General features: G+C 34.0%; 3 protein-coding genes across 3 annotated transcripts; 1 reads left to right on the top strand and 2 right to left on the bottom strand.

Moving 5' to 3' along the window:
• Positions 1 to 2,196: 2,196 nt before the first annotated feature.
• LOC113784369 (uncharacterized) lies at positions 2,197 to 2,965 on the top strand. The gene is made up of 2 exons (XM_027330513.2): positions 2,197 to 2,333; positions 2,572 to 2,965. Exons 1-2 carry the CDS (start codon positions 2,226 to 2,228, stop codon positions 2,875 to 2,877), a joined length of 414 nt encoding a protein of 137 aa, XP_027186314.1. The 5' UTR covers positions 2,197 to 2,225; the 3' UTR covers positions 2,878 to 2,965.
• Positions 2,966 to 3,059: 94 nt separating this feature from the next.
• LOC140920786 (uncharacterized) lies at positions 3,060 to 6,792 on the bottom strand. The gene is made up of 6 exons (XM_073369617.1): positions 6,461 to 6,792; positions 6,171 to 6,380; positions 5,985 to 6,077; positions 5,779 to 5,895; positions 5,409 to 5,691; positions 3,060 to 3,241 (listed from the first exon to the last, which is right to left on the bottom strand). The coding sequence occupies exons 1-6, from the start codon at positions 6,572 to 6,574 to the stop codon at positions 3,060 to 3,062; spliced, it is 999 nt and encodes a 332-aa protein (XP_073225718.1). The 5' UTR covers positions 6,575 to 6,792.
• Positions 6,793 to 8,880: 2,088 nt separating this feature from the next.
• LOC140920904 (uncharacterized) lies at positions 8,881 to 12,852 on the bottom strand. The gene is made up of 2 exons (XM_073369988.1): positions 12,536 to 12,852; positions 8,881 to 12,318 (listed from the first exon to the last, which is right to left on the bottom strand). Exon 2 carries the CDS (start codon positions 12,306 to 12,308, stop codon positions 9,780 to 9,782), a length of 2,529 nt encoding a protein of 842 aa, XP_073226089.1. The 5' UTR covers positions 12,309 to 12,318; positions 12,536 to 12,852; the 3' UTR covers positions 8,881 to 9,779.
• Positions 12,853 to 13,370: the final 518 nt, after the last annotated feature.

Genomic DNA, 13,370 nt, shown 5'->3' on the forward strand with positions numbered 1-13,370 from the left:
CTCTCTTAAGGAACCTGCAATTTCTTTTTATGTGATCCGTTTTGCCACAATGATAGCATATCACTTCTTTTCTAGTCCTCGACTTGCTTCTTGACTTGCTACGACTTTCAGAGTTGTCGCGTCTATGGAAGTTTCTAGATTGAATTTTCCCCCGTGACTTTGTAACTAGTGCTTCTGACTTTGAGGAAGAACCAATCAAACCATGTTCCTTTCTTCGAGCTTATTCATTCAACATGCTCTCTTTAACTGTTGACATTTTCAACTTTCCACTTGGAGCTGAATTGGTCAACGTCACAACAAGGACTTCCCAATTATTAGGCAAGGAACTCAACAATAACAACGCTTGCAACTCATCATCTAATTTAATTTCTGCAGTTGTCAATTAATTCACTGTATTCTGAAAAATACTCATATGCTCTGTCATTGAATCCCCATGTTTGTATTTCATATTCACCAGCTTTCGAATCAAGAATGCTTTATTTTGCACATTTTTTCGTTCATACAACTCTTTTAATTTTTCCCACATCTTGTTAGCATTTATTTCAGTTTCAACATGTGGATACACACTAAGATCCAACCATTGCCTGATCAACGCCACTGCCTTTCTATTCATCTTCTTCCAATCAGCGTCAGATTTATCTGCGGGTTTAGCAGTGTCACCCTCAATAGGATCATACAAATCTTTACTGTATAACATGTCTTCCATGAGAGTCTTCTAAAGTATATAATTAGAAGAGTTGAGTTTAATCATATTGAGACCTTTATTTTAATTTCCTCCTCCATTTAAATGCACAAATCAAATAACTGAGCTCTAGATACCACTTTGTTGGGAAAAAAAACCAGATATAATTAGCGATAACTATCTCAATAATGCGAATATTTTTCCCCCACCTGTGCAAATAAATGGCCAAACAAAAAATACAATTCCAGAGCAAAAATAATTGGTAGAAAATTAAATGAGACAAAGGCAATTTTTAACGTGGAAAACTTCCCTCAAATTAAGAGAATAAAAACCACGGGACCTAGTCCAGTAAAACTTTCACTATAATAATTAATGGGTACACCAGAGTCTTCCTAATAACAATAGGGAACATCAATCAACAATAACAACCTTATAACAATGTATGCCAAAGTTACTCTCAGAGAAGATAAAACTACTCAAACTGTATATTAAAATAAACTTGTAGAAATAACATACTAAATTTGTATATCAAACAGAGCAAGTTTACTACACACCTGTTACCACCACCGAAACCAAACCCTTATTTTTCTTCTCTGCCAGCCGTTCTCTTTGGTTCTACTAATTCTTAGGATTTCTAAATCCCTTTTATTTTCTTTACGTGGGCCTAGCCCAATAATACCTTTTTTTTCTTTCTTTTATTTCAATAATAATAATAATAATAATAATAATAATAATAATAATAATAATAATAATAATACTAATAAAACTAGTGGGTTCCACTTGGGGAGTGGACCCACCCAACAAGTTTTGACCAAAATTTTTGCAACTTGATAAAATCAATCTAGAAAGGTGCCAAATTTTCTTTAATAGTTAATGGAAAAGCCATAGAATTTTTCAATTGTGCTTAGGGTGTTAGGCAAAGGCAGCCATTACCTCATCCCTTGTTTTGCCCTGTTGAGGAAGCTTTGATAAGAAGTGTTTAATGATATTTTTCAAATGTTTAAAGAAAAATGCATTAGTTTAGCCAAATATATATAGTTTCCAAAACTATGGTTGCCCAATTAATTAGGTTCTCAAACAAACTCACAAGTGGAGGAAGAAATTTGTTGGGAACAAAAGTTCAAATTTATTAAAGTTTTCATCACACCACTAATATAAAACATATATGGCATTTCGCAAATACGGTATTAAGGTAAATATATCAAACAAAGAGGAACAAAGTCAAATATTCTGTGGGTTTTATAAGGACAAACAAAATACAAAATATCAATACACAACAAATTTTCACAAAGAATTAGAAACAGTTATTCCACATGTGTGACTTTTTGACTATTTTTATAAAAAGATATGCATAATATAAACTATTCCATAAACGTGACTTTGACTTTTTTATATAATTATTTTAAATAATTTAATTTTTTGTGTTTATAAATTTGTATTGGATAAAACTCATATATATATACAAAATACCTGTCGAGTTCTTTGATAAAATATTTCTTCATTTTCCTATAGATAACAAAAAATACCACCAAAAAATATCACCATGTTTGTGAACAAATTCCATTTTTATTCTGGTATTTTATTTTTCTTCCTTTCAATTTTCACAACGATCTTCAGCACTACTACTACCTCATATTTACATATTTATCAGGTAGATCATTTTAAAACGCAATTCCGCATCAAAATCATTGTTTTATTTTGCATATCTTAAGCTTTGTAATATTATTTGATGTTTTACATATTTAGAAATTATGATATTATGACATATGGTGAGATAATATATATATATATTTTGTATGATTCATATTGAATATAGGTATTTGATAAAATTATGATAATTATAGTTCTATTAGCCAAACAATATCATTAATTAAGATATTTTTGTATAGAATGTTAACGAGGAAATTGGAGAAGGGGTCCCACTTGTTGCCGAAGCACCTGAGGAAATAGGAGAAGGGATTCCACTTGTTGCCGATGCACCTGACTTGAGCTCTGAACCTCCGAGCTGCATAAACAAGTGTGAGACATGTAATCCATGTGAACCAACTCTAGTGATTCTTGCTCCTGTGTCTTCACCTTCAGTATTTGATCGCTCAGTATCTGCACCTCCTACAGAGATGCCAGAGCAGCCACACTCATATCCAAATGCTTGGAGATGCAAGTGCGGGGACAAGTTATATCCAGCAGAAAATTAATTTTCACACCAATTTTACACTTCATGATAATATTTAACTATCACTATGTTTGATGTATTGTTCTCAACTTAAAATAAAATAATCAAAATATTTGCTTTCAAATTCATTAATTATTAAATGCTTTATAATGCCTTTTTTTTTTTTTTTGTAATAGGATAACATATTTTTTAGAGTATTTACTACTAGAATTTAGCGTTTTTCCTACGGCATTTTCTGCGGCAATATTTCCGCAGGTAATACACAAGGATTTTCGCTGCGTATCTTTTTTCGTTTGCTGCGGATTTACAAGTGATTTTATATCCGAGGAAAAATTCACCTTTTTCCTTAGACTTTTTCTGCGGTTTCATTCCGCAGGAAACATTCGCTGAAAATTCCGCGGAAAACGTAAATTCCGCAGAAAACGTAAACACAGGTAATATTCTTTGTCAATTGATATGTTTTTATTTTTATGTAAATAAAGTAGAATTAAAAAATAAGACAACTTCTACAATTAAGGATGATAATATAATTTTCATCAGCGATAATCGGAAACCGTCTTGATTTATAGGGGAAAATCCAATTTATTGGATGTGAGTGCGGATTTTCTTCGAAATTTAAATTATTTATTTTATGTTTCTATTTTTTTTATATAAATAAAGTAAATTTTATTTTTCTATTTTTATATAAATAAAGGACAATTGTTTTTAAACAAAATAAAAAATAAGACAAATTCTACTCTAGAATCATTACTGCAAGATAAATGGAATTTGCATTTTGTAATTTTCATTGATATTAAATAAGATGTTTTGATTTTTATTTTATTTTAAAATCATTTCAAAAGATAAAATATACAAATTTGAAGATAATAAATCTAAAATATAGTCAAACTGATTAATAGATTACATATTATTTAATCATTATTAATTTAATTTGACAATAATAACACATATTAATTTTTAAATATATAAATTATGAAGAAAAAAAATTGTTATATTTGTTCGTAAAAAATAAAGTTAAAAATGTATATATTCTAAAAAAAAGTTATTATATTTGTTTGTAAAAGATAAAGTAAAGTTGTTTGATTTATAAGTGCCATTAAAATTGTTCAATTTTTTAATAAAGAAAACATGTAAAAAAAATCCTAATCACACTACGCAAAAAAACGCATATTACAGCGCTTTTTTTAAGCCATTTACATCGCTTTTTCAAAAAAATAAGCGCTGTGGAAACGAGCGCTGTAAATGATACAACAGCGCTTTTAAAAAAGCGCTATAAAACATGTAAATACAACGCGCGCTTGTTATGCACATTTTACAGCACTTCTTCACAAAAAAGCGCTGTAATATGCACCCCATTATATGAGTTATGGGTGTGCATTTTACAGCGCTTTCTCAAAAAAGCGCTCTAATATGTCCAACCATAATTTCATATATGGGTGGACATATTAGAGTTTCTTAAAAACATATCTACAATGTAGTGTTTTACATTGTCTGGATCGAGTTTGAACATCGACATCTTATGCGGAGACAAGAATGAGTATTTATTTGACAGTTTCCTCGTGCACACGACCTTCTCGTACAAAAACCTTCAATGAAAATTTTAAACTAGATTAATTACCAATACATTTAATTAATTACAAATAAATGCAATTAAAAGTATTTTTTACCTTATGTACAAGCTGATTACAGTAACACTCAGCTCCTTATGTTCGAGAAGATCGTACATTTGCTCCTTTTCGAGGTATTCAATATACTCATCTCCAAAGATGTCTTGATTCATTTGTACAATGGGCGAATCGTTGCTGCTGCCCATGTTCCTTTTTATTTGGATGTCAAGACACGCCCCGTATTTACCAAGGCGTGGCTGACTTTTATTAGGAGCAGCAGCAGCAGCGACCGATTTTCCCCGATCCAGATTTTTTGTTGCTGCAAGTTTTGCAGCTTTATTACCCTCCAGCCTTTGTAGTTTGGCAGCCCTATTAACCTCCAATTTTTGAGGTCTGCTGCCTTTTTTTGGCTGTAGGGGTGGTTTATTTATTTGGACCTACAAAAATGAGGTAAAATGTTAGTTTATTGAATCTGAAAAAATAAAAAACCTTAGGCAATAAATGTGACAAACCTTTTCGGGAGATGTAACTGATTTGTCCTTGGGAATCTTTTTTTCGAGGGCAACAAGGTGTGTGGGCCATGCCACGTAACTGCCAATAGCGTCGCTTAAGAACTTCATATCTCCATCGTTGTCCGGTATGGGCAACGGTGCAGTTGGTTCGAAAGCAACCGTAGGCGATACTTTGACATGGCCCGCGGGGATCGGAATATTGTGCAATACTTCTCCCGAAGTATTGTGCAATATTCCTTTTCCCACCTTCCGTTGAGTCGGCGAGGACAAGTATAGGACACATGTAGTGACACCCTACATCAATAGTTAAAACATAAGTACAGTTAATATATAAGTTTGTTTAATACATAAGTAATTACATAAGCAAGTAAGTAGTAAGTAATTAATTACCTCGGGAATACTCTTCAAACCGACGTTGCAACTCCCGGTTTCACTCTCCATTTGTATTTCAGGTTGGAGCTGAACCGGAAGTTGCTTGTCTTTATTCGTATTCACCAAGAGTGCCACTTGCTCCGATAAGATTCTGAGCTTCTCTAATACTTCCTCGTTGGAAGGTTTTTGGCGCTTCTCTTGAGGAAAAAAGCTTTTGGGAGTTACGCCAAATCCTTTCCCCCTCACTCGACCGGAATACTCAGGGACATTAAACACTTTCCCAAGAATGTCCCTGCACGTATCCTTGTTGCCCTCTTGAGTTTCAGAACTTTGTTCAATAGTTTCCTAAAATACATGTAACATTAAAAAGATAAGTTCAATAGCATTTTTAAAATACAATATTAAAAAATATTAAAGTGATAATATACTTACACAAAGTTCTACAACTTTCTTGACATTTTCATTATCAACCACTCCTTCTTTGTTAACACGCGCTTCCTTCCATAAGATATGACGACCCAAGGGTTGATCGGCTTGGGTGTCTTTTCTCTATTCGTTAAAATCATAAACAAAATAATACAAATTAGTTACACACTATAGTTTATAATACAAATTACAAGTGATGTTTAATTACTTACAATTTTTTGTTCAAGGCGTGCATATCCCATACGTGATTTCTTGTATGGGTGTTTTGGGTTGCTTGCCCGTTCGCGATTTGCCGTACTAATATTCTATATAAAAAAAAAATTGCAATTGTGTAAAAATTTAAAATACGCTACGAATATGAATAATAAAACACAAATGCTAATAAATTAATAACTTACGACAAACGCCGGGTCAGAACGTTTGGAAACAAATGCACTCCATTCATCCTTTGATATATAATGTTGATATATCTTTGGAGGTTCAGCATTTGTGTTTCCTTCTCTATCTTTTAGATAGAAATTTGAGAGATGGGATCTAAATCCACGATGGATTTTCCCAGCAACTCTCAAAACATATGACTTTCGTTCCTCATCAAGAACAAAAGTGGTCTGCAATGAAAACAATCATAAGTAATGTATTTTACAGAAAAAACATTATAAATGACAAAAGAGTAGATCAAAATATTTACTTGAATGTCATTCCAGATGATATCTTTGGCATCCTTCAACGCCTTATCTCTCCAGTTGTCTATTGTTATTGGGACATTTTGACGAACAACAGCCCCAATGTAGCTTACAAACATGGAGCTGTTGGGGTCAACTGGCTGACCACTCTCGTTCCAGCCAACCTAATAAACTCATATAGTAAGTACATGCCCTAAACCCTAAAAAAAGATAAAAAAACACACAGCAAACAGAGTATAAGCAAACAGAGTATACCTCAAATTTAATGCCACTGCTCCGTGCTTTAATCACCCTTTGCATGATAGTTGCACCACGTTTGACTTCTTTTTCGTAAGTCTTAGAGGTGCCAACTTCTTCATTTTGAACTTCTAAATCTTTGTTTGTATCCATTTAACTACAACAAGTTCAACATGCACTTTAGTATAACATCAACAAGCTCAACATGGATCATGCATTATTATAAACAAACTCAACATGTATCAGTATATCTTAAAAAAGCTCAACATGCATTCTAATGATTACAAAAATTTAATAACATCAATACCTGAATAATGATGGTTCGAAGAAAGACGAAATGCAAAGAAAAGAGGGTTTGCAGAAAGTTCACAGAAATATGGTTCACAGAAATACGGTTTGAAGAAATACGTAATGAGGGTTACGTATTTCAATGAAAATATATTGTGTGAAATGGGAGAGATGATCTTGGATGGAAATAAGGTTCGAAATGAAGGAGATGATCGTGGAAATAAGGTTCGTAAAGGACGGGATGATAGGGTTTGCAAAAGAAGAGAAGAAATGAAGGTTGAGATGAAGGTTACGTAATGAAGAGGAAACTGAAGAGGTAACTGTTATATATACGTAACACTTTTACAGCGCTTTTTATAAGCCTTTTTACAGCGCTTTTTTTGTAAAGCGCTCTAAAAGGCTTCTTTAGTTAAATTCTTAAAAGGCTCTTTTACAGCGCTTTTGACAAATAAGCGCTGTAAAAGACCTCCGTGTGTTATTATGTTATTTGAATGCCTTTTACGCCTTTTACAGCGCTTTTGTCAAATAAGCGCTGTAAAAGACCTCCGTGTGTTATTATGTTATTTGAATGCCTTTTACGCCTTTTACAGCGCTTTTGTCAAATAAGCGCTGTAAAAGACCTCCGTGTGTTATTATGTTATTTGAATGCCTTTTACGCCTTTTACAGCGCTTTTGTCAAATAAGCGCTGTAAAAGACCTCCGTGTGTTATTATGTTATTTGAATGCCTTTTACGCCTTTTACAGCGCTTTTGTCAAATAAGCGCTGTAAAAGACCTCCGTGTGTTATTATGTTATTTGAATGCCTTTTACGCCTTTTACAGCGCTTTTGTCAAATAAGCGCTGTAAAAGACCTCCGTGTGTTATTATGTTATATTAATGTTTTTTAAAGCCTTTTACAGCGCTTTTTACACATAAGCGCTCTAAAATGTCTCTTTATGTTAATTTTAAGAGGCTCTTTTACAGCGCTTTTTCCAAATAAGCGCTGTAAAAGACCTCCGTGTGTTATTATGTTATATTAATGTTTTTTAAAGCCTTTTACAGCGCTTTTCCACATAAGCGCTCTAAAATGTATCTTTTAGGTTAATTTTAGAAGGCTCTTTTACAGCGCTTTTTCCAAATAAGCGCTGTAAAAGACCTCCGTGTGTTATTATGTTATATTAATGTTTTTTAAAGCCTTTTACAGCGCTTTTCCACATAAGCGCTCTAAAATGTATCTTTTAGGTTAATTTTAGAAGGCTCTTTTACAGCGCTTTTTCCAAATAAGCGCTGTAAAAGACCTCCGTGTGTTATTATGTTATATTAATGTTTTTTAAAGCCTTTTACAGCGCTTTTCCACATAAGCGCTCTAAAATGTATCTTTTAGGTTAATTTTAGAAGGCTCTTTTACAGCGCTTTTTCCAAATAAGCGCTGTAAAAGACCTCCGTGTGTTATTATGTTATATTAATGTTTTTTAAAGCCTTTTACAGCGCTTTTCCACATAAGCGCTCTAAAATGTATCTTTTAGGTTAATTTTAGAAGGCTCTTTTACAGCGCTTTTTCCAAATAAGCGCTGTTAAAAGGCCTTATTGTTTTTGTGTTTTGTTATGTTATTTTTTAAACAAGCTCAACATGCAAAACCCACATAGTAGTAACTGGTCACCACCAAAATCCCTTCCTCTTCACCAAACTCATGTGTTTTGTTTTATTGTTTTATTTTATTTTTGTGTTTGGTTTATTTGGGTTGGGATGACATTAAAAACCTTTTTATCAGTTCAGTTCAGAAAATAAATTAATCAGAACTTAGTATAAAACACTCAATTCAGATTACATGCATGAATTATTAGAAATGACTATGAGAATCTCTCTGTTCAGTTCAGTTCAGTTCAGTTCAGAAAATAAATTAATCAGAACTTAGTATAAAACACTCAATTCAGATTACATGCATGAATTATTAGAAATGACAATGAGAATCTCTCTGTACAGTTCAGTTCAGTTCAGTTCAGAAAATAAATTAATCAGAACTTAGTATAAAACACTCAATTCAGATTACATGCATATTTACAATAACACAGTTCAGATTACATGCATAGCTTATATAAAACAATTAAACATATACATTAAGATGCCCTTCTTCTTTTCCTGGTGACATTCACATTTGTTTGTCCATTTACAATACGAAACGATGGATTAATCCAAATTCCCTCATCATGATCATCTCTAAGATATAAACCATCATCAGTTGAATCAATTTCATGTGGTTGTTGTGATGTTGCAAATAAAAGATCATTACCAACATCTTCATCATTATTGTTATCATCACTTATTTTATTGGTCGATAGGACAACAAACCATTTATCATCAACAGGATTAGTGACATAAAACACTTGTTGAGCTTGCGACGCTAAAATAAAAGGCTCGTCTTTGTATCCCACCCTATTAAAATCGACAAGCAAGAATCCTGACTCATCAATCCGAACGCCATTATTATTATCGACCCACTTGCAACCAAATATGGGAACACGAAACATTGTGTAGTCTAACTCCCATATGCGCTCGATAACCCCAAAATATGATAGATTTGCATATATTGGGTTTTTGTCTTTTGCACTTGAGACATGCATCGCTTCAGCTACGAGAGTGACTCCACTATTTTGCATAGTGGTCTGATCATCTTGTTCTTTGGTATAAAATGTGTAGCCGTTAATAACATAACCAGTGTAAGAAAAAACATGTAAGCTCAGACCATTTGCTGGCCACCTCAATCTATTTGAAATTGATCCGGGGTCTATATCAAATTTTGGCATTATGTGATTTTTTAATCATGTTACAAAACTTCGATTGTGCTCTCGAGTTATCCAATTTTGATTCCTATTCATGTTCAAACGAGATAACTGATCAATGTGTATTGTAACATACGGTTGAACCTCATCATCATTGTGCAGAACATACAATTGTGCCCGCTCCCATTCTGTCCTTGATATAGTCAATAGTCTCCTTCCAGTTATCCCTTCTCCTGATAGTCTTCCCGAATGACGAGACATGGGAAGCCCTATGGATTCAACATTGGACAGATATTCAGTACAAAATTCAGCAGCCTCTTCAACAATGTATCGTTCAGCAATACAACCTTCTGGTCGACTTCTACTTTTTACGTACCCTTTTAATATTTTCATATATCGTTCTATCGGATACATCCATCTCATATAAGCTGGCCCACAAAGTTGTGTCTCCTTAACCAGATGAACAGTAAGGTGAACCATTATATCAAAAAACGATGGTGGGAAATACATTTCAAGCTCACACAAAGTAACAACAATTTCCCTCTGCAATGTCGGTAATTTCTGAGGGTCGATCACTTTACTACAAATTTCCCTGAAGAAGAAACATAATCTAGTTAAGGCTAGTCGAACTTTTTCAGGTAAAATGGAACGTATACCTATTGGTAGCAAATGCTCCATTATAATATGACAATCATGGGTCTTCAAACCTTTTAACTTGAGGTCTTTCATACAAACCAAATTTTTAATGTTCGAAGAGTATCCTTCTGGAACTTTAACTTCGTGTAGAAATTTACATAAAACAATTTTTTCCTTTCTAGATAGAGTATGAGCGGCTGGAGGTAGATATGTGCGATTTCCTTTCTTTACTGGAGCCAGTTCATTTCTTATTCCCATATCGACCAAGTCCAATCTTGCATTGACGCCATCTTTAGACTTTCCTGGAACATTGAGTAACGTACCAATAACACTTTCAAATACATTTTTTTCAATATGCATCACATCGAGGAAATGTCTTACATACAATGACTTCCAATATGGCAATTCAAAGAAAATTGACTTTTTCTTCCACCCAGTTTTCACCAGCTCTCCCGCAAAAGGTTTGCCAAATTTATTGGTCAAACCTTGTACTTTTTCAAGTATTTGATATCCAGTCGGTGCTAAAGGAGCTTTACCTTCCTCTGATTTTCCATTGAATGCATTTCTCCACCCACGATACTGATGACTATAAGGTAAAAATCTACGATGTCCAAGAAACACATTCTTCTTACAATGTTTCAACCGCATCCAATTTGTACTCTCTTCACATATAGGACATGCACACTGACCTTTAATGCTATATCCTGATAAATTACCATATGCTGGAAAATCATTAATTGTGCCGAACAACATAGCCCTCAAATTGAAACACTTTTTCCTATACCCATCATAAACTTCCACACCTGTCTCCCACAGAATTTTTAAATCTTCAATTAAAGGAGTCAAGTATACGTCGATATCATTCCCCGGTTGTTTGGGTCCAGAAATTAACAGAGACAACATCATAAACTTACGCTTCATACATAACCATGGAGGTAGGTTATATATTACCAAAATCACAGGCCACGTGCTATGTGAGATGCTTTGAAGACCATGTGGATTCATTCCATCAGTAGAAAGTGCAAGTCTTAGATTTCTTGACTCTATCCCGAATTCAGGATACTCGTGATCAATTTTTGCCCATTGTGGGGAATCTGCAGGGTGTCGAAACATTCCATCTCTAATTCTTTCATCTGCATGCCATGTCAAGTGTTTTGAATCTTCTTCACTGCGATACATGCGCCTAAATCTTGGTATTATAGGAAAATACCACACGACTTTTGCTGGAGTAGATTCTTTCTTCTTATATCGAGAGACATTGCATTTCGGACACGCCTTAAGTAGTTCATATTCGTTTCGAAATAAAATGCAATCGTTAGGACACGCATGAATCCTTTCGTAACTCATTCCAATAGAACACAAAATCCGTTTAGCCTCGTAGGTTCGACTGGGAAGTTCATTATCATCTGGCAACATATCTTTTATGAGTGTTAATAATTCCGTAAAGCTTTTATCAGACCATCCATTACTCGCTTTTAAGTTGTACAACTTTAATATCGCTGACAGTCTTGTGAATTTAGTACAACCATTATATAATTCTTTCTCTGCATCACTCAACAAACTTTCAAACATTTTAGGACAATCTCGAAGATCTTCTTCAACTGCTTTTGCAATCTCATCAACTCGGTCCGGCTCATATGTATCTGTATCGAAATCAGTTGAAGCATATGTAGAACTATTCTCAAAATTAATGTTTCCTTTTTTTTTCTCACCATGTCTTATCCAACATGTGTAGCTTTGATCAATTCCATTACATACTAGATGTCCTTCTAATTCATCTTCTCTAACACGTTTTCCAAAACAACATTTTAAACAAGGACAAACTACTCTATTTGGATCTTTTGCATTCTTCACTGCAAACTCAACAAACTCCTTCACTCCAATTTCATACTCTTTTGACAATCGATTGGCTGAAATCCATTTCCTATCCATATTATACCACCTATATAAATGCAGTAACAAAAATAATAAGCTTTCAAAACATATCAACAAGTTTCAAAAAGAAACCAATATCAACTAACAATTTCAAAACAGAACAGATCATGTGGTATGAGTTTTTGACAATTTTTGACAATTTCAAAACAGAACAGATCATGTGGTATGAGTTTTTGACAATTTTTGACAATTTCAAAACATAACAGATCATGTGTAAAAAATACCTTAGACAACGTAGATGGCCGCACAGTACGTAGAGGATATTAGGGTTCCCAACGTATATAATTATTTGAAAGATGTAGAGGATATGAGGGTTTCCAACGTATATAATTATTTGAAAGATGTATTTTACAGCGCTTGTGAAAAAAGCGCTATAATAGGTAGTTAAATTCAATGAAAGCGCATGTGTTTTACAGCGCTTGTGAAAAAAGCGCTGTAATAGGTAGTTAATTCAATGAAAGCGCATGTGTTTTACAGCGCTTGTGAAAAAAACGCTGTAATAGGTAGTTAAATTCAATGAAAGCGCATGTGTTTTACAGCGCTTGTGAAAAAAGCGTTGTAACTGATTCGAGAAAGCGCTTCCTTTTACAGCGCTTTTTTGACAAGCGCTGTAAAAGCCTTATAACGTGATGCGCAAACGTTATATGACCTACTACAGCGCTTGTTTTACAGCGCTTTGCATCAAAAGCGCTGTAATAGGTTCCGTTATTTTTAAAATATAATTACAACAGCGCTTGTGTTTAGCAAGTGCTGTAAAATGGGCGCTGCTAAATGTCATTTTTGGCGTAGTGTCATATACGTTTAACAAAGTCGTAGCAACCAAGCCTAATCGCAGAACCTTATTTTCTCAACCTTGCAGCCATTGCATCTCAACCCTCGCCACCATCGTTACACCTCGCCGCCATTGCCACCACCATCACAACTTCGTCGTCTTCGTCACTCTCGCGTATGAGCTTCGCGACATTCTCGACTATAGATTTCTCGTGAGTGAGCCTCGATTCTACTTCGACCTTCAGCGTCATTCAAATTTCAAGTGAAGGAGGAGAAAAATGATTTTCG

Source organism: Cicer arietinum, chromosome 6 (assembly GCF_000331145.2).
Source record: "Cicer arietinum cultivar CDC Frontier isolate Library 1 chromosome 6, Cicar.CDCFrontier_v2.0, whole genome shotgun sequence".
In the NCBI taxonomy this organism is placed as follows: domain Eukaryota; kingdom Viridiplantae; phylum Streptophyta; class Magnoliopsida; order Fabales; family Fabaceae; genus Cicer; species Cicer arietinum.

Bases quoted from the DNA above. Each gene is read 5' to 3' on its own strand.
- LOC113784369 (XM_027330513.2), top strand. From the start codon at position 2,226: ATGTTTGTGAACAAATTCCATTTTTATTCTGGTATTTTATTTTTCTTC. The intron at 2,334-2,571 runs GTAGATCATTTT...ATTTTTGTATAG, and splicing joins CATATTTACATATTTATCAG to AATGTTAACGAGGAAATTGG.
- LOC140920904 (XM_073369988.1), bottom strand. From the start codon at position 12,308: ATGGATAGGAAATGGATTTCAGCCAATCGATTGTCAAAAGAGTATGAA.
- LOC140920786 (XM_073369617.1), bottom strand. From the start codon at position 6,574: ATGTTTGTAAGCTACATTGGGGCTGTTGTTCGTCAAAATGTCCCAATA. The intron at 5,896-5,984 runs GTAAGTAATTAA...TTTAACGAATAG, and splicing joins CACGCCTTGAACAAAAAATT to AGAAAAGACACCCAAGCCGA. The intron at 5,692-5,778 runs GTAAGTATATTA...CATGTATTTTAG, and splicing joins AGAAAGTTGTAGAACTTTGT to GAAACTATTGAACAAAGTTC.